Here is a 25,234-nt window from a genome sequence, read left to right on the forward strand (position 1 = left end):
TGTGTGAACGTGTGCCCTGATGTGTGTGTGTGAAGGTGTGTGGTGTATGCGTGCACATGTACCAGGTTGGCTGATGGCGTGAAGGAGGCACTAATAGCATGAAGATGTTGGGTGTCCTCACGTGAGTGCCTTCACATGCAGGATGCTACTCGCTTGTTCGGAAACCTTGTCCAGAGCTAGAAAGCTGCCTCTCCATTCTGTCTGTGTTGCTTCCATCCTCACTGTACCCCGAGCGCTTTGGGATTCTCAGTCCAGCGGGGCCCCTTCTTGAGAAGGGATGGGGATGGGACCCATCTGGGCATCTGCATTCAGGCCCAGTTGTGGACCTCACTGGGTAGCAGGCCCTTTCCTGGGGTTGCAGGGATCAGTGTGGGAGGATCGTTCAGTCCTCCAGGTTTACCTGTAACGGGTGACCTTGCTCGGTCTTGAGATCCAGGCTCCCATGTGATGCCAGAGTGAACACAAGCCCTGAAGGTCTGATTGCCAAGTCAGCCCTGACTGCTCAGAGTTCAGGGCAAGAGCCATCAGGCGTGCAGCGTTCAGGAGAGGGAGCACGGAAACTGCCCCCGGCAGGGGGGGTGCTTTGAAGTTGGGCAATCACAAACCCGGCCTCACGTCATTCCTGGCTTACGTGGGTCACTGACATGCTGACAAACGGTGGGGCCCCAGCAGAGCTCAGAGGGCAGAAACACCAGCCATGGTTAAAGCTGACAGCACGCTTAGATCCTTAGATCGAGGGGGCTTTGTTTACCTGCTGTGGTGAGGCTGTCCATCTGGGGCCCAGACTTCCTACAGGCTGCTCGGAATCTTGATCCTCAGTGTGTTAGCACAAACTGTGGGTCAGTACTAGGGGAAATCCTTTCCCAGTATTTAGTTTTTGAAACCCTCCTCACTGGGGCCAGCCTTAACTCCAAATTTTAGGAAGAGCCTTTTATTCCCATAATCACAGGAAATATGTTTTCTGTAGAAATGACTGTCCTGCTCTTATCTTCTATTAATGCAATCTTGGGTTGCGTCGACCTTTAAATTATCCTGGAGCTATTAATTTCTAGGATATCCTCTGGGCTATTTTATGTGTGTGTGTAAAAAGGAAAGACAAATTCCAGTGGGTCAGTGTGGAATGGGATGGTGCTTAATAAATGTTGGGTTGTCCTCTTTTCTTGTTTCATCCTGCCAAGTAATGATATCTAGAAATAATCTATAATTTTGATCCAGCAATCCCACTTGTAGGAATCCAGCCTAAAGGGCTACTTGGATGAGCTCAAAGGTGTGTAGATAAGGAGGTTTGTGGAAGCAATTTTGTAGTAGTGCCCTAGGGGAAGTGTCCATCAGTCATCAGGGGAGCTATCAAATGTAATGTGATAGACCTGTATGCATTGGTGGAGAAAGATGTCCAAGTTATATTTAAAGTTAAAAAATCAAGTTGCAGAACAACGTGAGTAGTATGAATCTTTTTACATAAAAGAAATTCCTCTGGGTGTCTATGAATATATATATATGTCCATTAATATACAAAAAGAGATGTACATCAAACTGTTGACAGTGGGGGACTTTATTCTTTTGCTCTGCATATATCTGCATTATTTGAATAGTGTACAGCAAGAAATTATATACAGTATTAGACAACCTGTATGTCATTTGGTTTTAAAATTAACTTAAAAGTTTAATCAGGTTAAATTTTTTTTTAAAAAATAAATTTATTTATTTATTTATTTATTTTTGGCTGTGTTGGGTCTTAGTTTCTGTGCAAGGTCTTTCTCCAGTTGCGGCGAGTGGGGGCCACTCTTCATCGCGATGCGCGGGCCTCTCACTGTCGCGGCCTCTCTTGTTGCGGAGCATAGGCTCCAGACGCGCAGGCTCAGTAGTTGTGGCTCACGGGCCTAGCCACTCCGCGGCATGTGGGATCTTCCCGGACTGGGGCACGAACCCGTGTCCCCTGCATTGGCAGGCGGATTCCTAACCACTGCGCCACCAGGGAAGCCCCAAGTTAAATTTTTTAATACATAACTAGTCCATTCTTTTTCTCCATTTAGGAAATTACTCAAATGTGTGAGGTCTCTATAACATCCAGGGCTAACTCGATGCAGTTCCATTAATTAAAAAAAGTAGATATTCATCTTTTTTATTCTTTTGGACGGCTTTAATGCATGCAGACCAGATTTGTGTAAGAGATTTATACCTTAGCTCATTTTATCTTTACTGAAATCCCATTTTACAGATGAGGAAATTGAGACGAAGGCAAAGTAGCTTGCCACAAAGATAGTGGTGGGAGATTCTTCGTACCCAACTCTTTCTGTTTCAGGAGCCTGCTTGTTTAAACACAGTCCTTGGCTGCATCTCTGATTAAGAACGAGATGGAAAGGAAGCGGTTTCTTGTTTTGCTTTTGTATAAAGTTAGAAATAGTCTCAAGACATCCTTTTGGCTCTTGATTTCCTCATCTGTAAAATGGGAAGATGAACTTGATGACTTCCAAAGGTCCTTCCAGCCCTGACATTCTGTGATTAGGGGCATTTGCCATCCGTCTTCTCAGTGAGTGTTTGCTTCTTTCCCCGCAGTATGTCGGAAGCCTGGACGTGCCGAGGCCCAACAGCAGAGTGGAGATTGTGGCTGCCATGCGTCGGATCCGGGTGAGTGGCTGGAGGTGGGGCTGTTGTGGAGCTGGAACTCAAGCGTCCGCCCTTTTAGAAAGTACTGGAGGTACCAGAATGGATGGCTGCACTCTTTGCAAGACCCCTACACGGTCCAGGGGAGCTGTTCTGAGTTAGGTGGTTGATCTTGATTAAAGACCAAGGTAAAATGGATGTATGATGGCTGGAGGGCTACCACCCTCCCTCTCTTGTGACCTGCTGCTTCTCAAACTGAGACACGTTACCCTTGAGGTTGTGTGGGTTCTGCCAGGGAATGAGGGAGACTGGTGAAGTATCTTTTTTATTCAAAGGTTTTCGTGAAAAGGTTTAATATTAGTAATTAGCTGATAATTGGCTCAAAGCATTTCAAAAGTAAAGCTTTTTTTGTGGTACATAAAGAGGATCTACTTAAATTTTTAAGAACAAATGTGGGATTTCAACAGAATTTCCTTGGTTGGTTGCTTTAGGCTCTGGACATGTGTGTGGGTTCTCTTCTGCCATTTCCGGTACTCTAGAATAGAGTTTGATCAACTTTCCAACCTGTTGCTTTCAGAGTCTGTGGTACGTGGAGCAGAGGTGGAATAAAAATTAAGTTGTCTTCTGATCACTGTGAAGGAATTTGCCCATGTGCTCTGTCATGAAACAGGAAATTAGATTTGTGAGTTTCGAAGGTAGGGTTGGGATTGGTCAAACAAATTGTAATGACTTTTTGGAGAGAATCGGTGTCGGAGGTGGCTGGATTGGTCATCCTGAATGCAGCCTGGTTTGGGCTCTTTGTCTTCTAGAAGAATCTACTCACCTCAGTGGAAAACATATAGATGTTGGGAGCTTCATTTTGCTTTTTGCCAGGTTTACTTTCAGTCAATTCACCTGAGCAACAGAAACCTCAATTCAATGACAGCAATTTTGGGAAGAAAATTAGTGTGTTTGCTTGTGTTTCTCTAAGCAGTTCATCAGCCTACTAAAATAATTTTTTCACTGCTTTGGCCCTCCCTGTCCTTCAGCATTTTAAAAATTTATTTATTTATTTATTTATTTATTTATTTATTTATTTATTATTATTATTTTGGCTGTGTTGGGTCTTCGTTTCTGTGCGAGGGCTTTCTCTGGTTTCGGCGAGCGGGGGCCACTCTTCATCACGGTGCGCGGGCCTCTCACTGTCGCGGCCTCTCTTGTTGCGGAGCACAGGCTCCAGACGCGCAGGCTCAGTAGTTGTGGCTCACGGGCCCAGTTGCTCCGCGGCATGTGGGATCCTCCCAGACCAGGGCTCGAACCCGTGTCCCCTGCATTGGCAGGCAGATTCTCAACCACTGCGCCACCAGGGAAGCCCCTTCAGCGTTTTTTTATTGTTAAGTTGAATTTGTTGAAACTACTATTAAATACAACAATACTGTTTTTCATGGACATAGAAATGAGTCACTTTCACATGAGTTCATTTAATGTTCATAGTAAGCTGTGAAGAAGGGGTCACGTTTCCTTCATTTTCTAGATTGAACTGAGGCTCAGAGAGTCATAGAGGTCTAGAAGTGGTGGGCATGTGACCTGAATGCAGTTCTCCAGTTGGTTTCGTGAGAACGTGCAAAATGCATCACACCTTTGGCTTCAGGCCTGGCATTCAGTATCCCCAGGCCTCTTCTCTTCCTTCACCTTCCTGCTCAGGTAGAAAGCACCAAGGCCTCAGCTGAGCATATCTGGGGTGTTGCTCTTGTGAGGATAGGTTACTGCTCTCATCATGGTTGTGACCTTGGGGTTTCAACAAAAAAAAGTCCCTCTTTTCTTCATATTTGACTAAGAGACAGCGCATATGTTGTTGCTAATATCACTATCATTATTACAGTAACAAATATTAATAATAGTAGCTATCAATAACAGTAGCTACTCTTCAGTACTTACTATGTGATAGGTGCTTTATTAGGCCTTTTAATATGGAAATAATGTTATTATTTGTAGCTACTCTAGATGAGGTGAGGGTATTATTGTTAAATTTTATAGATGAGGAAATGGAAGCCTGGGGCATTAAATAATTAATTCTGGATCAAATGGGTGTCAATAGTTGGAGCTGGGATTCATGCCCAGGGCTGTGCTCCTCCCTAATTTGGGTGATGATCCCCGCTGGAGAACCAAAAGGTAGGGACATGGAGCTTCTCCCCAGTGAGGGAGTCAGTGGCAGAAATACAACTTTGCAGAAGGAACAGAGGTACAGGAAAACATCCCCTTGAAGCAGCGGAGGGTCAGGGTGTGTGGTGGGGCTGGCCATGCATGGGATCTGGAGGCCTTTGGGGCTGGAGTGTGACCCCTGTCTCCTCTTCCCGCATCACCTGTCAGCCCAACTGGCCATGTGCCAGTAGCTCCGTTCCCTGTGACCTGCTTCTGGTGCTTAATGAGCAGCTCATTAAATTAGACGGAGAAGTGAATTGGCCAGAAAGCTGTCTGGCTGTCCAGTCACTTGTTTAGTCTGACCGCCAATAAGAACTCCGGGTGTGTGTTTTACCCTGAACCCCCCAATTCACTGCTAGGTCCAGGCTGCTATTTTCTTTTCTTCTCTCCCTTTCAAAAGCTGTCTTGCCTGTAATTACAGTTGTCGAGAACTAGGGCATGTGATTTCTGTGTAAAAGACTGTGCCTGACTCTGTCCTCTTGTGTTGAATGGTGCCAGGCTAAAGCTGGGCAGGACACTGCGGAGTTTGGTTCCTGGATGCTCTTGTGCATCAGGCCTCCAGCTTGGCCCTGAGCAGTGCCTCGTCCTCAGAGAGAAGCGGTTACTGTAAGGATCATGGTAACCTTACGTCTGTGAAATGGGTCGTGCCTCGCCAGGCCCTTTAGACGCCAGTCTCCCTGATCCTCTCTGGAGCTCTGCACGGGACAGTGCAGATTGTCTCCATTTCACAGAGAGGGAAGCACCTGGAGTGAAGGGATTGGCCTGAGGTTGGCCAGGTTCATCTTCTGAGTTGGGGTTCCAGCAGCTGTATGGATTCCTGTTCCTGCCCCAGGGCCACACCTGCGGTGTTGACTCTGAGCTAAATATACGGACTGTTGATGTGACTGGCGTTTTCCCTCTCTCTTTTCCCCATTTCTCATTGGTTCCCACGCCATGTAGATTTTCTTTTAAAATTTGTTATCTGTCTTCGGCATCTTTTTCTTTTCTCATGTGCTTTCAACGATTTTTTTTTTTATGGTGGTTAAAAACACATCACATATTTAACCGTTTAAAAGTGTATAATTCAGTAATGTTAAGTATATTTACACTGTTGTGTAACAGATCACTCTAAAATTTTATCTTGCAAAACTGAAACTCTATACCCATTGAACACTAATTCTTCTTCCCTCTCCCCCCAGCTGTTGACCGCCACCTTTACATTTTCTCTTTCTACGATTTTGACTACTCAGATACCTCATATATATGGAGTCATACTTTGCCATTCTGTGACTGGCTTATTTCACTTAGCATAATGTCCTCGAGGTTCATCCATATTGTAGCATGTAACAGGAGTTCCTTCCTTTTTTAAGGCTGCATAGTATTCAGTTGAATGTATGTAACACATTCTCTTTATCCATTTATCTGCTGTACCCTTGGGTTTCTAACATCTTTTGGCTTCTGTGAATAATGCTGCAGTGAACATTATTCACAGGAGCATGTGAATAATGCTCCTGAACAAAACAGGATCTCAGAGAGATACGCACATATCTCTTTGAGACCCTGTTTTGAATTCCTGTGGATGTATACGCAGAAGTGAGATTGCTGGATTATATGGTAGTTCTTTTTAAAAATTCTTTGAGGAACCTCCATACTGTGTTCCATAACGGTTGCACCATTTTTAATTCCTGCAACAGTATAAAAGGGTTCCAAGATTTTTTTTTTCTTCTCAGTAACGTATACCTTCTTGGTACACATGAATTTAAACAGATGAATAGATGAATTTTCTTTAAATAGATGCATTGTCTTTTTCTGGTAAGGATTTGCTGGGGTGGGAACCACTAAGCACTTGGAGTGTTTCTGGGTAGTCTCAGGGAGCAGGACATAGATTCACAGTGGATTGCCAGGTTACTTGCTGTCATAGGGGCCTCCTGCCTGAACTGCCCAATGCCAGGGTGTGGGAGTTCCTTATGCCGTACTTCTAAGGACTAGATCTGGGGTTGTGAATGGTTGTAAGTGCAGCATTAGCACAGTTGGCATAGTATGAGTTGGCACATAAGTGGATGAATTCATCAGCACTTCTTAGAAGGCCTCTCCTTAATTTAGCACTTTCACCTTCTGCTTCTCTAACACTCCAAGTAGAACCACTTCTGGCCCTGCCATGCCCTGCCCTGGTCACGCAGTGTCCCTTTGCTTGGATGCACAGCTCTTGGTCAGGCTCTGGTGACTAGCGTGGCATGTTCCCGGGGCAGTGTGTTTGGAGGCTGCTTAGAGTGGAGACCATACAGGTGAGAGCCTGAGACTTGGGAGGTAGATGGGGGAGGAAGAAGGGAGGAGCAGGAGAGCCAGCCCTGCTCAGCTGGCGAAGGGTGTTTAGTGTTTCCTTTTGCCCTGTGGCTGATAGTTATTATTTGTATATATTTATAACTCGTACATTTACAACTTTAAACATACTTTCACATACATTATTTCATTTGATTAGCCTGGAGTGTTCCTATTTGTTACCTCTGTTTGATGAGAGGTGGGAAGACGGGGCATGGAGGAAGGAAGGGGACACCAGGCTCTCCAGCCATGTCAGCCAGCATAACGCATGTGCACGCATTCATTTATTCACTCATTCATTCATTAGATATTTATGGAACACTCTATCCTGGGCTAATGTTTCAATATTCTTTTGGGTGCTTATATTCAGTAATGGACAAGCCAGGCACATGAATAACTATATATTATTAGAAAAAGGGTAAGAAGCTAAGAAAGTGTGTAACTGGGAGATGTAACCCAATTTGGGGGAGACAGGGAAGACCTGTGGGTTACAGAGGGATGGAGTCAATAATCAGTAGATACTGCAGCCAGATGACCCCCGAGGTGAGGATATTGTGGCGCAGGGAGGACTTGCAGCTCCTGGAGGGAGGTGACCACGTCACATCATACTGTCTTTGAACCTCAACTGCCTAACTTAGTGCCTGACCATTAGTACACAGTAGTGTTTCCTGAATGAATGAGGAATTTTCCCCAATAAAATGTACTTGTTTAAACTCAGTCTTTTGTGTACTTCAAACACAGAATCGTAGCACATCATTCATTGTTTGAAGTGACTGTAATTGCAGTTTATCCCTCAGATTTTAGAGGCCCAAGGTCACACAGGAGGAAGACCCAGATCTTTTGATGCCCAGCCCAGAACTGCTGCAGAGTAAGGCCAGTGGAAATTCACTGCACATTTTTTGCTTCCTTGTTTTCTTTGGACAGCTTCTAGGAACTTCCATTGATTAGTTGGGAGTTGGGATGAATTTTGGGAAGCCCTGACCGTCAAACTGAGTTGGAATGAACTGCAGCTGTGGGTAGCAGTAGTTTTTGGATCTGCTCTTTTTTTGTTTGTGTCCTTATTCAGGATTTGCCACTTTTCCCAAGGTTGAAAGAGGTACCTTTAGCTAGTCCCCTTGACACATGAAGACCCTGGCCTGTTCCCTTGTTTGTCTTACTCTTAAGAAATCTTCAGTTTCTCTTATTTTCTGTCTTAGTTTACTATTGCTACTGAAACAAATACCACAGTCTTACTGGTTTAAAACAATGCAGGTTTATTATCTTACAGTTCTAGAGGTCAGAAGTTTGAAATGAGTCTTATGGGGCTAAAATAAAAATGGGTCAGCAAGGCTGTGTTCCTTCTAGAGGCCCTAGGGGAGAATCTGTTCCTTGCCTTTTCCGGCTTCTAGAGGCTGCCTGTGTTCCTTGGCTTGTGGCCTCATCACTTTGAACTCTCTATCACCACATCTGCTTCTTTGACTTTGACCCTCTTGCCTCCCTCTTATAAAGACACTTGTGATTACACTGGGCCCATATGGATAATCCAGGATAATCTTCCCATCTCTCAATTCTTTTTTTTTTTTTTTAAAGGGAACTTTATTTTTATTTATTTATTTATTTTTGGCTGCGTTGGGTATCCGCTGCTGCGCACGGGCCCCCTCCAGTTGCAGCGAGCGGGGGCTACTCTTCATTGTGGTGTGCGGGCTTCTCATTGCGGTGGCCTCTCCTGCCGCGGAGCATGGGCTCTAGGCGCGCGGGCTCAGTAGTTGTGGTTCGCAGGCTCCAGAGCACAGGCTCAGCAGCTGTGGTGCACGGGCTTAGTTGCTCCGCGGCATGTGGGATCCTCCTGGACCAGGACTCGAACCCGTGTCCCCTGCATTGTCAGGCGGATTCCTAACCACTGCGCCACCAGGGAAGCCTCCATCTCTCAATTCTTAAATCACATCTTCAAAGTCCTTTTGCCATGTAAGGTAACACAGGCACAGGTTCCAGGCGTTGGGACATGGACACCGTTGGTGGCCCATCATTCCACCTACCACGCCTGCCTTGTTTATTGTCTACCAAATAGGATAAGCTAAGTGGTGGAGGCCAGACCAAATCAGCAGGCCCTCTTAATTCCAGATCACATACTTCCCCCACTCCCTACTAGCTGCCTCCTATTGGGTGGGCCCACATGTTCTCCTCTGATCCCTGTGATGACCCAGGCAGGAAGGAAGCTTAAGAGAGATTCCTCAGAAGCACTGGATGATTACCCTGCTCTTTGTCTACCAAGGATCCAAAGGCCTGAGAAGATGCTGGCTGGATGAAGAAAACAAGAGAAGAGGGGATACGATTTTTTTTTTTTTTTTTTTTAAAGCTGCACAGCTTAGAACAATTCACAAAGTTCAGAGAAGTTCTGCATGAGCCCACAGTTGGTCTGACACACTGGGGTTGCTTGCTTGGAAGTTAACTGGTTGAAAGTTGAAGGGTGGCCAGTAATACTGAAATCAGGCTACTGGCTTTGCACCATTGGGCCTGCTGTGTGAATAGGTGAGTCTGGCAGCCAAATATCTGGTATGATTTTCAAGTCCATTGTTCCCAAATATGAATACCATTCCCCCCATTGCACTTTTTAGCTTCCTCGGAAAGCTGTGTAGTCAAAAGAGCTCTCAGTGAAGAATAATGAGAGTTGGACTCGAGTCCCCTTGACTTGATGTGTAACCTTGGTGAGGTATCTGACTGCCATTAATTTCAGTTTCCTTGTTTATAAAGGGGAAAGGCTGATACTTATTCTCTCTGGTGCTATCGTTGAGTCTGGGATAATGCATGAAAAAATACTTTATAAACCAAAAAGGACAATTTATATTCATCGGTATCATTTTTATACATTCCTCTGGGTTTCAAAGCATTTCATAAATGCAGGTAAATACCCTGAGAGATACTGAGCTGCTTCATCTAGCTCCTTTTAATAGCCAGCGTCTTTTTCCAGATTTCAGTGCAAACATCACATCCTTCGGGAGGCTTCCCCCACTAGGTCATTTTGTCTTCTCACATGATCTTGTGGCACCACACCTCTCTCTTTCGTAGCACTTGTAGCAACTGTATTCCCAGTGTCTGGCAGGGTGCCAGCCTTTGCTGAGTAGACTTTTGTTGAGTGACTGAGAAAATTAATCTTAGTTGATAACCATGTGAGCATAAAGCAGTGAAACCCAGCGAGGCTCTATTGAGGGAGTGCCAGGGAGGAGGAGGGCCGCAGTGAAGTCAGACCTAACCAACTCTGTAACCTACCAAGGACTCTGGCATGTGGAGAGCCAGGCTGGGCTCCAGAGTGGCAGCTGGTGTTCTGTTACTCTCTCACCTTTGGAACCTGTTGTAGCTGCTGGAAGGGAAGCCTCAGGTGGGGAAGGAGAGAGGCATCTTGCTGGGCCTTCAGGGCTGGAGAGAAGACAGGTTTGTGGCTAAAGACCAGATTTATGGCTGTTAAAAACCCAGGGGACAGATCCCTGCAGTAGAAATGTAGTGTAGCCTCACAGAGGCCACGCAGCTGGACCTGGAGGGCTAGGTGCGTGCAGCCAGTTGCACTCAAGAGTTGTGTGGTCCCCCATCGTGGCTCCTCTGGCTGTGGGCTGGGTAAATCCTTGGCCACCCTGCAAACAGCTTTCACAGTAGTCCAGCATGGGATCAGAGTTTGCCATTGAACAGTGACTTGATTTCTCAAGAAGGACTGCTCAGGAGTGGTGTGATCCGTGGCCTGGAACGGAATGGGCAGGTGACCAGGAAATGGCCAAGCTCTCCCCTTTCCTACGGCTCCCTACCAGTGGTGCCACCTCTTCCAGAAATTTCTCTCATGATAACAAACAAATATAAAAAGGTCCTGGATGGTCTTGGGAGAACAGGAATGAAATGCTCTTGGGGAAGATCCAGGGACTGGGGACACTGGTGGCTTTATGGAGTAGTGACTGGAGTTGTGAGTGCCTTACAGCTGCACTTGTGTTTCCCTCCCCACAGGCGTTAAGCCCCTGCACGTGGCCTCTTCATACGTTCAGCCAGGAAATCTATGTTTTACCCGCTTCCGGGAAGCTTTGTCCAGGAATCATTTCATCCCTTTATGTAACTCTCCCCCTAAGTGGCTACCCTCAGTATCATTTGCTCTTTTGTCATTAATTGTTTTCCTTCTCTTCCTAAATTCAGAGTTGGCAAGTCTACCCCTGAGCAGCTTAGACTGTAACACAGACCTAGCATGGCCCTATTAATTTCCTATTGCTGCTGTAACAAATTACTACACACATAGTGGCTTAAAACAACACAAGTTTATTATCTTACAGTTATCCTCCAGTTCTGGAGGTCAAAAGTCTGAAATGAGGCTGAAATCAAGGAGTTGGCAGGGCTGTTTTCCTTCTGAGGCTCTAGGGAGAATCTATGCCCTTGCTTTTCCGGCTTCTAGAGGCTTCCTGAATTCCTTAGTCCTTGGCCCCTTTCCATCTTCAAAGTCAGCAATCATGTCACTCCAACCCCTGCTCTAACTCTGCTGCCTTCCCCTAACATGTATAAGGACCTTGATCATTACACTGGCTCTTCCTCTTTCCTCTGATGATCGAGGATGATCTCCCCTATCTAAAGGTTCTTAATGTAATCCCATCTAGGAGTCCCTTTAGCCATGTAAGATAACATATTCACAGGTTTTGGAGATTAGCTTGTGGACACCATGGTGGTGGCAGGGGGGTGGTGTGGTGGTGGTATTAATTGAGTATTAGGCTTGTAGCGGGGATTGGAAAGATTCCACTCCTTTACTGAGGTGCTCTAGTATCGGGGTCAGGAAGAACTAAGTTCAAATCCTCTTCCTTCTCTTGACTAGCTGTATGACGTTTCTTACTGCCTCAGTCTTTAATCAGTAAAGTTGGAGTATCTTCTTGGCAGATATATTTTACGGTTTTATGTGAGTGCGTGCAAAGCACTGAGCGACGTGCCTAGCACATGGATTGTGCACCATAAATAATAGTTCCCTCCTCTCCTTTCTAATTAGTGTGTATTGGACAGGGACAGTGGGGTCAGAAAACCATACAAGTTGGCTGTCAGACACACTTAAGCACCCAGTAAATATTAGCTTTTAAAAGACATCAGCTTTGCATGCCGATTATTTTTTTCCCTTAGTCTGTAGATGAGTGTTTCTCAAAATGGGTTCTGTGGCTCTCTTGGAATTTAGGGATGTAGTGTCCAGGGTCTGAGTTCTTTATAAGAATTAAAAAATTTTGTGTTTTCATTGGATCCAATAGCAAAGTAAAATAAGCCTATTCCAGACTCTTGGAAGGGCCATATTATGCCTGAGTGCTGCCAACTGTTTTATTGTCTACAGTTGTGTTTGTTTCCTTGTGTTGGCACCAGATAGTCCTTCTGTAATTGTCGTGCCCTGAAGAAAAAGTTCACAGTATGTCTATAATGAATTCTCATAAGGTGAAGGTAGGAATTACGATTTTGCAGTGACGGGAACAGAAGAAAGTGACAGAAAAATGGAGACTGCACATGGAGCGCAGGATTGCAGGCAGGGCTGCAATGTGGCCACGCTCCCCGGGGTGGCTCTCTGAGCTGCTCGTGGCTTGTGTGACTGGTGTGATTTGTTGGCACCTGTGCTGTGCTGGTTGTCAGAATACCGTCATCCAATGTTGTGTGTGCTGAACTCAAAAGAACTTGGGTAAGGTACTCAGCAACAGATTCCTGTTGTGAGAAGGGATATAATTTCAGTTAAATAACAAAATCTTCTCCGACATGAACATCTTTACTTTGAATTTATCGGTTATACAATTTGTGTTTAATTTATAAATTTGTAAAAGACCTGTATGTATAAGCAGTTTATATCCAGTCTTATGTCTTACATATTTAAATGGTGTACATGATTTGCCAGCACTTTTTTTGGTAACAGCTTTATTGAGACATAATTCACATATCACGCAACTCATCCATTTAAAGTATAGAATTCAGTGGTTTTTAGTATGTTCATAGTGTTGTGAATAACCATCACCATCATCAATTTGAGAATATTTTCATCACCCCAAAAAGAAACTCTGCACTTCTTAGCCATCACCTTCCAATCTCCCCCAAATACCCCCCATCCTAGCCTCAGGCAACCACTAGTCTACTTTCTGTCTCTATGGATTGTCTCTTCTGGATATTTCATATAAATGACAGTCATACAGTGTGTGGCCTTTTATGTCTGGCTTCTTTCGCTTAGCATAATGTTTTCAAGGTTTATCTGTGTTATGGCATGTATCAGTACTTCATTTCTTTTTATTACTGAATGATATTCCATAGTATGGTTATACCATATATCATTTATTCATTCAAATGCTGAGTGTTTGCAAAATTTTTTTTTCTTAAAAAGAGGCCCAGACTTTATTAAATTTTAGAAAACATTTGATGTGGATTGAGCAGGGTGTGAAGGGATGGTGACAGTTGTTGTCTTCTCAGCCAAAGGAAACAAATCATTGCTTTTTTAGGTAATCTTGGGCAAGGCATTCTCATCAATATAAAGAATGATGTACTGATAGGAGAACTTAATTTTTTGTCCACTCATTTAAAAAAACGTATTGAACGTTGGGGTGCATATATCTCTTTGAATTAGTGTTTTCTTTTTCTTTGGATAAATACTCAGGAGTGGAATTGATGAATCGTATGGTAGTTCTGTTTTTAATTTTGTGAGGAACCTCCATACTCTTTTCACAATGGCTGTACCAATTTACATTCCCACCAACAGTGCACTAGGGTTCCCTTTTCTCCACATCCTCACAGCATTATTTACAATAGTCAAGATATGGAAGCAGCCTAAGTGCGCACCAACTGATGAATGGTTAAAGATATGTTTTATGTATATTACAATAGAATATTACTCAGCCATAAAAAAGAATGAAATCTTGCCATTTGTGACAGCATGGATGGATCTGGAGTGAAGTAAAGTAAAATAAATAAGTGAAATAAATCAGAGAAAGACAAATGCTGTATGCTTTCACTTATATATGGAATCTAAAAAACAAACATATATAACAAAACAGAAGCAGACTCACAGAGAACAAACTAATGGTTGCTAGAGGGGAGGGGGATGGGTGAAATAGGTGAAGGTGATTAAGAGGTACAAACTACTGGAATATATTACAGTAAATCACAGGGATATAATGTACAGCACAGGGAATATAGTCAATAATAGTGTAAGAACTTTGTGTAGTGTATAATCTATAAAAATATTGAATCACTAAAAAAATTTGTTGACTTCCTTTCATGAGCCAATATTGTTTTAGGCTCTGGGGATATAGCAGTCTACAAAACAAAGTCCTTGTCTGCATGGAGCTTATATTCTGGTGGTTGGGATGGAGGTAAAGGAGGAGACAATATACATATAATGTCACACGTAAATTGTCTGCAGAAAAATAAAGCAGGGCATGAGGATAGACAGTGCCAGGAGGTAGGGAGTGGAAGCTATTTTATGTGAATTGTTGGAAAAGACCTCTAGTTTATGGTGACCTTTGAATCTCTAGAGATGTGAATGTGAGATAGTGAGCAAACAAGCCATGTGAATATCTGGAGGCAGCTGCCCAGACAGAAGGAACAGTAAGTGCGAAGGCCCTGGGGCGGAAATGGGCTTTGCAGCTTCAAGGAGTAGCAAGAAGCTCAGTGTGGCTGGAGACTCAAGAGTCCAAGCACAAATAGTAGATTATTTCCAGGAGTTTATTCCTAGGAATCACACATCATGTGAATCTGGTTCACTTAGTACCTACTGAATGTCTGACCACACATGAGAAAATGCATTTATCTTTCCCCTGAATCTGCACCAGATTGAAAAGTCACTTTGCATGAGGAGCTTTGGTTCTGCTCCTGAGGTGAACAAGTTTGGGGATGATTTTAAAACTGGGACTGAGCTGCTAGATGCATTATCTGTAAGCAGAGAAGAGTTAGTAAGAATCAGTTGTTATCAGAAACTAACGCATGCTTGCTTTTAAAGATGGTGACTTACTTTATTACAGCCATTTATGCTCAAGAATAAGAAATGATGTACTTGAGCTTCCATGGGAGCATTTGAATATTGCCTGGCTCAGCCCACAGTTTCTTGTGCTGACCTACTTAATGCTCGGAGGTCTTCTTGAAGCCAGTGATGTTTATCCTTCACATCAGGAGGAGATGAAGAACCTCAGTTCATTACTGCTACCAGTCTCTGGGGACCTATTTGTTCATGTTCCTGCCATTAGTAACAGGTTGCACTGAGCATCCACTCCTTGCTTGGATGAGTTCTGTGCATTTTTAAAAAGTATATACATAATATTTATCATTTTAACCATTTGTAAGCGTACAGCTTAGTGGCATTAAATAATTCACTGTTCTGTACCTATTACCACTATCTATACCTAAAACCTTTTCATCATCTCCAACATAAACTCTCTACCCATTAAACAGTAACTCCCTCCTTGCTGTCAGCCTCTGGTAGCCTCTATTCTGCTGTCTTTCTGATTTTTGCCTGTTCTAGAGTCCTCATATAAGTGGAATCTCAGATAATATTTGTCCTTCTCTGTCTGGCTTATTTCACTAAGTGTGATGTTTTCAAGGACCACGCACGTTGTAGCATAAATCAAAATTTCATTCCTTTTTTATGGCTGAATAGTATTCTCTGCTGTGACTTTTTGCACTCAGCCCATTATGCGGGCTTTGGTGTGTGGCTGTTTCCTCTTGGGACCAAAAGCAATGTATTATATAGGACAGGGATGCACAGTCATGGAACAAAACATCCACAGCAACAAATACTGAGGACCTGAGCTGCTCGAGGGAAACCTCTTTGGTCCCTGCTGAAAGGCCCAGTCTTCACTTATGTAGTACTTTATAGTTGTTAAAGTCATTTTCATGTCCGTTGTCACCTGATGTCTCCAGTAACTTTTTATAAAGTTATAAAGTTAAAGCAGGTATTCTCCCTGTTTTATTACAGATAAGGGTCATCAGAGTGAAATGACTTCCTCAAACTAATTATCTTATTGTCCTTATCAATGATGACCAGAGTTGATTATAGACTGTGCCGTGTGCTGTGTTACAATGTCAGGCTACGTGCAAAGTGCTTCACAAGTATTATATTACTTGATCCTCACCACAACTCTGTGTTGATGATCATCAACACAGAGTATAGGTATACTATAGGTATACCTATACAGAGTATAGGTATAGGTGTGATGATCATCCCCTCTTATATAGATGGGGAAACTGAGGCACAGAGAGGTTAAATAACTTGCCCAAGATCACAGAACTGGTAAGTGGGGAATCTAGGATTCACTCCAGAGCTTGAATGAGGTACAGCTGAGTCTTGCCATGGTTCCGATACTACCAGTTTGCTTACTTCTGGGTCAGAGATCCTACAAGAACCTGCTGACTGTCCCCGCTTTACCAAATATCAGTCCAGGCAGCGTCATCTGTGTCCCTGATTGTGCCTTTCTCCAGTCTGGGAACACTGCCAGACAGTGGGCATTATTTGATTTTTTTATAAGCTTCTTTTTAGATTTTGAGACTCATACATCCTGTGTGACACCCCCATTTGGTTATCCCAAAGGCATCTTAAATTCAATATGTCAAAAACGGAATTCATCATTTCTACAGTCTCTTCTCTTTGCTCAGAACCCTCTCCCCTGCGGTTTTTTCTGTTAATGTTTCCTTATCTCATTGAAAGGCATCTTATCAATCCAAGAATGTAAGCTGGAAACCTCAGAGTCACCTTAGACTCTTCTCTGACAGCAGCCTTAGTCACCCTTACTGAGTTTGCCCCCTAAATATTTCTCAAATGTGTCTCTCCCTCTTCACCCCTCCCTGGGGGGACCCATGTCATTTTACAGAGATTGCGGTAGCCCTTCTTCGTCAAGGTTTGTCGCTGTGCCCTAGGCTTGTCCCCCTCCTACCCATCCTCCACGCTGTTGCCTGGCTCATCTGTCTAAAGGCACGTCTGTAGGAGTTGTCCTGCTTAAAACCACGTGGTGACAGGTCATCACCTACAGGCTGGAGCCTGGACTTGGAGCAAGGCACGAGGGGTTCTGCTTGGCACGTCAGGCCACAGTGACGGTCCTGCTGTTCTTAGGACCCTGCACCTGTCCTGTTGGGGCCCACCTCTGTTCCTGCTCTTCCCTCTGCCTGGGAAGCTCCCCGTTATCAATGTGGCTGAAGTCTCTCTCCTCAGGGCTCAGCGGAACTTCTGCATATCCTGCACGAGCCAGCTTGGGCTTTCATCCTTTCTAGAAGCTTCCCCTGTAGAGACCTCTGTCTCTGCACTTAGACCACAATGTATGTGTCTCCTTCAGGGCAGGGGCTATGATAATCATCAATGAGAGCCATGGGGTGAATGCTAATTCTTCTTTTGTAAAATAGGAACAAAGTCAACCCTGTCGGACTTAAAGGCAATGATGATGTCAGGCCCTTAGCATGTGCCTGGCCTGTAACAGATACTCAGGGGATATTAGCATCTTCTCTCTCCATCCCTGCTGCCTGTGTGACTGGAGAGAGACTTCCCCACACATCCCCACACTAGCTCATTTGCTGGAATGTTTCCTTCTGAGCTGTTCTGGACTTGGAGGCAGAAGCCCTCCGTTTATTCCTCTGTTACACCACCGTGAGCAAGTTAACTTCTCCGAACCTCAGCCTTCCCCTTTGTAAAGTGAGGGTCATTTTGCCCAGTTTCCTCGTAGCTATTTCATGAGGGTTAAATGAGATACCACATAGAAGGCTATGTAAATTGCCAAGTGCGCGTACAGATAGGCGGCGTTTGGGCCCAGAAGGCAGTGAGAAGGGTGCCGCAAGCCCCTTGGTCAGGGCTCCTTGCTGGTAGAATCCCCCACTGGGCTCTGCTGTTCTTGGTTGAATCTGGTGCCTGCATCCCAGGTCTCAGTGGAAAACCGCCCTTGTCTGCCTTTTCGGTAGGCACCCGGCTCTTTGGCATTGCGTCAGCGTGAAAGATAACGGGTGGCAGCTGCTGTTCCTGGGTCTTCTGTCTCCCTGGAGAGGCATTTAACCACGTGCGTCAGCTGTGGGAATGACAGATCACTTCTCCACAAGGAGCTCTGTCTAACCAACCCAGTTGGAATCACCCTTGTTAGTGCGGTATTAGCAATTACCCTGTTTCCTTAACCCCGCTAACCAACTTGACAAGGTTTGGCATTCTCCTTTGCCGCTGTTAATAGTCTCATCACCCGAGGGCTTGTTAAATAGGTGGAGTGCACACCCTGGATTTCCACTGAAAACAGTCATTCTGAGCTGTTCCTCCTTGCATAGCTTCTCTCCTGAGCTGCCAGAGCCCCGGGCCTTTGCTCCTCTCTTTTTTAGAGGCCATGGTAGGGAGAGCATGGACTCTGGGCTGCAGAGTCCCTGGCTTGCCTCTGCTTGGCCGGGACTTGTGTCCTGAGTAACTTAATCACCCCCGGCTCCAGGTGGCTGTGAGGCAGAGGGAAGTCAGTATCCCCGCTTTGCGTTCCCTCCAGCCAGCTCAGCCCTTCCTAAGACATCCCAGGCTTTTCTCTCTTTAGCTCCTCACGGAGGTGGAGCTCCTGCCTTTGCTGTGTGCTCAGGCCTCCAGGGCAGCCCTGCCCACCTGCATCCTTTCTGCAAGGGGGCCTCACTGGAAGGGGCACTCTCCAAGCAGCTCGGACACAGAACTCATCTCATGTCCTCGTTCACGGCCACGTCAGCCTCTGCTTCATTTTATCATTTGTGGACCCAGGTAGGTCTTTGTTTATCCTGGCCCAGGAAGAGCTGGAAGAGAAGACAGTTTGAATAGTTCTGGGTATATATGAGTCGTTTAATATTTTAAAATTTGACTGTTAGGTCCTCAATTCTTTGAGCCATTTCGTGGAAGAACCAGGAAAGGACAGGGAGGTAATGGTTTCATTTCATTTAGGTGATACTGATACCCAAACACCAGACACACAAGAATCAACTGTAGAGTTCAAAACTAACAATGACAGTAAGTCTACAGTAAGTGTTAGTTGTTGTGTAACAGGTACTGTTCTAAGCATTTGGCCTATAGTGACTCACTTAATCGTCACAATTACTTTATGAAGAGGAGTGTCAGTAACTTGCCCAAGGTCACACACAGTCAGTAAATGGCTAGGATACCAGTTCTGGAACTCAGGCTCTTGACTGCTATACTGTCTCTCTAAGGCAGATAAGTCACCACCAAGTCACCTCAGTTGAGATTATCTGCTAGTTGGACATGTGTTACTGCAGAGTGCAGCCTTGACCTCTCTGTTGGGCTTCTCCGTGCACAGAGTCTACATCGTCTGTATTTGTTCTCCTGTTAAAACTGGTCGCATCCCATCCCGCCTTCTCTGAAGCTGCTGGTTGAGCCAGTCTGCTCAGGTAGGAACCTCCAAAGCAAGCTGTTCCTCCCCGGTCCTCAGTTAGGCTTTGCGACGTCAGTTGGTACAGCTGTGGAAACAGCTGATAAAACAGGGTCAGGCTGCTCAAGGAGAGAGTGATGGCAGGGTCCCCAGGGGAGGCTGCCTGCTCACTTGAAAGAGCAAAGACCTAGAAGTCCACGTGCATCGTCTGAGGCTTGTGGGCACGTGGGTTGGTTTGTCCCTCCCTCCCTGCATTGAAAGACTAAGAGGCAGTCCTGGTGAAAGATACTCGATAGAAGAGGGGTTCTGAGCCTACAAAAACTCTGCCTTCTCTGGATGGTGTAAAAGCTGCTTATTGAACAGGAGGCTGAAGGGGCTGAGGCCATGAGGGATCACCGCCGTGTCTGGCTTGGTTCAGGTTTAAGCTCCCAAACCCAGGCCTGCTTCGGGTCGGGTAGTCTCCACCTGGTATGCGGCTTACACCTGAGGTTTCTCTCCCACCTGGGGAGCCGAGTTTGGGCTGTCTTTTAAGCACTGGACTTTGTGGTCAAAATAGAAAGTCTGGCTCTCCTGGTTGGGATTTCTGAAAGAGTGACAGGTTGCTAACAGCCTAGTAGGATGCCAGGCGCCACTTCCAGATGAGGGCCCTGTTTGGATGGGCTCTAGGGCAGCGCGCTGCCTTTCCTTGCCAGGGACCCTATTGATCTGGAGCCTTGGTTTGACTTTTCTTCTCAGCACTTGCTGTCGTCTGGTCAACGCTACCTCTCCCCCAGTTTTCTCTTTTACAGAAATGCTTTCTTTAAACCTGATTAGATTTCTTGGCTTGCACATCTGGTCTTCATTTAGCTGGGATGACACTTAATTTAAGTAAGAGTTTGGCTGCCTTTAAACTGAACAACTTCACCCTGTTGAGGGGCCAGTGGGGAGTCAGTAGCCAGATTGTTTATTGAAAGAGATCATATTGATTTATTATTTTAATTTAAATCCATTTCCAGACACCCCTGCATTTAATTGCATTAAAAGGGCACTCAGACTGCTCCTTTAAGAATCCAGTGCCCTCGTCTCCAGAGGGAGAGAGGAGTACTCTTGAGCATATAGGTAGGACCACTGTACGTGTGTGGCTTGCATCCATCTGACCTCACGGGGGAGACTGTGTTGGCAGAGCTGGAGGGCTCTCCCTGCCCACCCAGCACACTGTGTCCGGACTAGCATGAGACCTGTCATGTCTCTGCTCAAAAGCCTTCAGTGGCTCCCCACTGCCTATGAATGAAGGTAGGAGTTCTCAGCTGGTGGTCAGGGGCTTCCCCAGGCTGGCTTCACTGTGTCTGTCAAAACTCATTTTCTAGGGGGAATTCCCTGGCGGTCCAGTGGTTAAGACTCGTGTGTGCGCTTCCAATGCAGGGGGCTCGGGTTCGATCCCTGTTCAGGGAACTAAGATCCCACATGCCGTGCGGCCAAATGACAACAACAACAAAACAAAAACCCCTTTATTTTCCATCATTGCCCAATTCTCTGGCCGAACTGAGTTTCTTACTAGTCTTCAAACATGTGGTGTCCTGTTTGTCCTGCCTTCTGCCTTTATGTTCTTCCCTTTCTCTGGAATTCCCTCCCTTTCTTACCGGGTCTCATGGTTCAAGGCCCATTTCAAATGAATATCTTTGCCATGAAATCTTTTCTGATTTCTCTCAGCTGTAGCACCCCCCTTTGAACTGAGCCACCCTCTCCGTATCTCCTCAGGTATTTTGGCCTGCTTTATATTATAATTATTCTTATTAAATTGGACTGCCTGAGAGTAGTGACCCTGTGTTGGTCACATGTGCTCCCAACAGAATGGAACTCGGCAACTGGAGTAGTAACTAACATTTCCTGAGTGCTTTCTCTGCGCCGGTTCTAAGCACTGCACGTATTCAACTCGGTAATCCTCACAAAAGCTTTCGGAGATAGATGCTGTGTTTAGTCCCATTTTACAAATAAGATAACTGGGGTATAGAGAGGCTATGCAATTTGTCTTAGGCCACCTAGCTAGCAAGTTTCAGAGCTGAGGTTCCGTATTAATTGGGGTTCTCCAAAGAAACAGAACCAATAGGATACGTGTGTGTATGTGTGTGTGTGTGTGTGTATATGTATATATATAGAAAGAGACTTATGATGAAGGGTTGGCTTATGCAGTTATGGAGACTGAGAAGTCCCATCATCTGCCATCTTCAAGCTGGAGGACCGGGAAAGCTGGTGGTATAATTCCAGTCCAAACCTGAAGGCCTGAGAACCCAGGGAGCCAATGGTATAAGTCCAGGTCTGAGTCCAAAGGCCCAAGAGTCAGGAGTGCCGACGTCTGGGGCAGGAGAAGATGGATGTCTCAGCTCAAGCAGAGCAGATTTGCCCTTCCTCCACCTTTTTGTTCTGTTTGGAATCTCAACAGATTGGATGGTGCCGAACCACACTGGTGAGGTGAATCTTCTTTACTCATTCTACCAATTCAAATGCTAACCTCTTCTGGGAGCAACCTCACAGACACACCCAGAAATCATGCTTTACCAGCTCTCTGGGCTTCCCTTAGCTCAGTCCAGTTGACACATAAGTTTAACTATCACAGGTTTCCACTCAGACTGTCTGCCTTCCTAGTCCAGGCTCTCTGTGACTTTGCTACGTGGCCTGTTTCATAGCAGGTACTTGTTTAATACATGTTTACTAAGAAAAATTGTACTGAATTCCAGAGATGTAAGTGAGCAGGGATAAATTAGTTTAAAAACAAGGAACAGGAAGAAGTAAAATTAGAATCAGCAGGTAGGAAGAGAAGGAGGAGAGGTAAGAAGGAAGGAACAGGAGAGAGGAACACAGAAGGCTGAGCTAATCGAAGCTTGGGGCTCATGCTTTTGGAATCAGGTTCAAGGGGTGCGGGGTGACCGCACACTGAGGCGACACAGGGATTGTCAGTTGCTATACCTGGACCCTGGCACGCCTGGCACAATCACCACACATGCTCCAGGTGTGACTTACAGCTTTTACCAAAAGGGATAGATGGGGGTGGATGCAGATATCAAGCTCTCCAAGCTTACTGGTGGGGAAACTGAGGCCCAGAAAGGTTGTGACTTGCCCTGGATCCCACTGTAGCAGCGGTGCTGACTGGAATTCGGGTCCCTGGTTCTTTCTGCTTTGTTTTCAGGCTTTGTAGAGAGTAACAAATGCCTTTCTCTCACCCTTACTATTGCTGGAAAGGGTCGTTTAAGGTGTGTGGGGCTGCTCCTCCCCATCTTTATTCTGTCTGCATCTCTTAGATGCTGCATGTTTCCCTGTCCCTACAACTTCTACTTTGGTCTAGGCCCCAGGTATCTCTTGCCTAATCTGTTGTGGTCTTCTTGCACTGGGCTTCTGTACTTAGTTTTTTTTTTTTTTAATTTTTGTATAGAGAGAACACATCTCTGACAGCATTTTTTTTTTTTTTAAATTCATTTTTATTTATTTATTTATTTTCTGGCTGTGTTGGGTCTTCGTTTCTATGCCAGGGCTTTCTCTAGTTGTGGCAAGCGGGGGCCACTCTTCATTGCGATGCGCGGGCCTCTCACCGTCGCGGCCTCTCTTGTTGCGGAGCACAGGCTCCAGACGCGCAGGCTCAGTTGTGGCTCACGGGCCCAGTTGCTCCGTGGCATGTGGGATCTTCCCAGACCAGGGCTCGAACCCGCGTCCCCTGCATTGGCAGGCAGACTCTCAACCACTGTGCCACCAGGGAAGCCTGTACTTGGTTTTTATTGCAGCCAGGGTTGTGTTCTCTAGGCTTGTCTTAACGGTCCCTACCCCTAAGCTCAGAGCCTTCTGGTTCTAAGGATCCTGCAAGTGAGCTCTTAGATGATCACCTTTTCTAAGGTCTTTCGTCAGAATTCTCCACCCTTTCCCTTTGAACTCGTCTCCTTCCACTCACCACTCAATTTGAGCCTCCACTTTTTGGCCCCCACTCTTCCTCTGAGAGTTCATTCCATCCTGTGGCCTCTCCCCTCTCCCCTCCCGTTGTGCTTCTTCTCGAGGCCACATTACAATCAGCTGTGTCAGTCTCTTCTCCACGGAGCCCTCCCAGTGCAGTGAAGGGAGGTTGATGGCATTCTTCCACATCACCCTTTTTGGGTGATACATTTCTTCCTTATAACTCCTTAATCCTTTGCATGGGAAGATGTCATTTCCAAGGGGCCCGCTTACCAGCCCTGAGGCGGAGGCTTCAGCCAGTGGGCTGCTTGATAGTGTCACACAGGAGGACACACGCTCAGTGGGAGAAACTTCCTCAGGCCTTACTCAGCCTACTTACCGTCCTTTACCCAGCACAAACAAGACCTCTTTATAAAGCCAGCCAGGAGCTCAAGTTCAGAATGAACCCATGATAGACTGTGGAGGAGAGGAAACTCAAGTGTCCACCAATAAATGGCAGCTAAAGGTAGACATATGTTGTGCCAGTTCTCAAGAAGGAAGAATAAATCTTAAGTTCTCACATTTCCTGGACAGCAGGGTAGCTGTAGCAATAGAAATATACATCATGAGATCCTGGCTTTGTCTGAATTTAGACAAATGAGTCACAGAGACTGAGACTTCCCTGTGGTATATATAAACCCTTGGTAGAAGAGATTGACTCTTTATCTCCTTTATTGAAGAATGGTGTTAGAAACCAAGATCTGGGTGCTAGGTGTGTGTGTTGCTACTGCGGTATCTTTGCTTCCAGCCCTCTCGGCTGATAGAGCAAAGAAGTATGTGTGTGTATGCTAACTCTTGTATATACACATGTTTATCAATGTTTATGTAACCATCTGTATCTGTATTAAGCTAAACATAAATTCATACCGTATCTCCAAATCTAATGTGAATCGTTCTAGCCTCCTCCCTTTGCTTATCTATAACTTCCTCTTCCAACAGGCTGAGAGTGAGAAAACCGGCTCCCACCAGCCGTTTACTTAGTTGTTCAATTCTAGTGTAGTGTTTTAAGAATTGTTAACCCACACCCCCGTGGGAAACAATTTTGACAGCTAGTGTACATTAACTGTACTTAATGTACAGTTCCTTTTGCCTTTAGTTTTATAGACGCTCCTCATTTCCAACTATTACTTTGGTCAGCACCTTAACCCCCACCTCCTTAAGTGAGGTTGCTTCATCCATTTGTAATACATTTAGATTCTTTTGTCATAGTTTGCATTCTATCCTGGAATTTCCCCTTCTCTCTCATCCTAAATGATTTTCAAAAATTTGTACACATTAAGGTTTACTCTTGTGCTGTAAAGTTCTCTGGGTTTTTGACAAATGCTTAATGTCTTGTATTTACCTTTACAGTAGTGTGCAGAATAATTTCACCACTTTAAATAATCCTCCCGTGTTTCACCTGTTCTATTCCCTCTACTCCCAAACCCTGGCAACGGCTGATATGGATACTGTCTCTATAACCTTGCCTTTTTCAGGATGTCGTATGATTGGATTCATACTGGCTTCTTTCATTTAGCAATATGCACTTAAGATTCATCCATGTGTTTCTGAGGATTGATAGATCACTTCTTTTGATTGCTGAATAGTATTCCACAGTCTGGGTGTACATAGTCTGTTCATCCATTCACCACTCATCCCTTCATCCAATCAGTGTCCTTCTTTGAGGGACATCTTGGTTTCTTCCAGAGGCTGGTGATTATGAATAAAGCTACTATAAACATTAACATGCAGGTTTTTATATGGATGTAAGTTTCACATCAATTGGATAAATACCTAGAGGAATGTGCCTCATTTGAATACCTTGCTTTCAGCCTCTGCCTCCCCCTAGTTCCACCTGGACAATATCAGCACACTCTGAAAATCGACTAGTTCTGTTGCTGTGCTCTCTGTGTACTGAC

The 25,234-nt window shown here is 45.1% G+C and overlaps 1 protein-coding gene across 2 annotated transcripts in view; it reads left to right on the forward strand.

Moving 5' to 3' along the window:
* Positions 1–25,234, forward strand: part of C1H1orf226 (chromosome 1 C1orf226 homolog) — a 309,915-nt gene that overhangs the window by 76,617 nt on the left and 208,064 nt on the right. For both annotated transcript variants that reach the window (XM_036871202.1, XM_036871206.1), the window contains exon 2: positions 2,557–2,628. In XM_036871202.1, coding sequence (XP_036727097.1) covers positions 2,557–2,628 — 72 coding nt within the window. The remainder of the gene's footprint in view (positions 1–2,556; positions 2,629–25,234) is intronic.

This window comes from Balaenoptera musculus, chromosome 1 (genome assembly GCF_009873245.2).
Source record: "Balaenoptera musculus isolate JJ_BM4_2016_0621 chromosome 1, mBalMus1.pri.v3, whole genome shotgun sequence".
Taxonomy (NCBI): domain Eukaryota; kingdom Metazoa; phylum Chordata; class Mammalia; order Artiodactyla; family Balaenopteridae; genus Balaenoptera; species Balaenoptera musculus.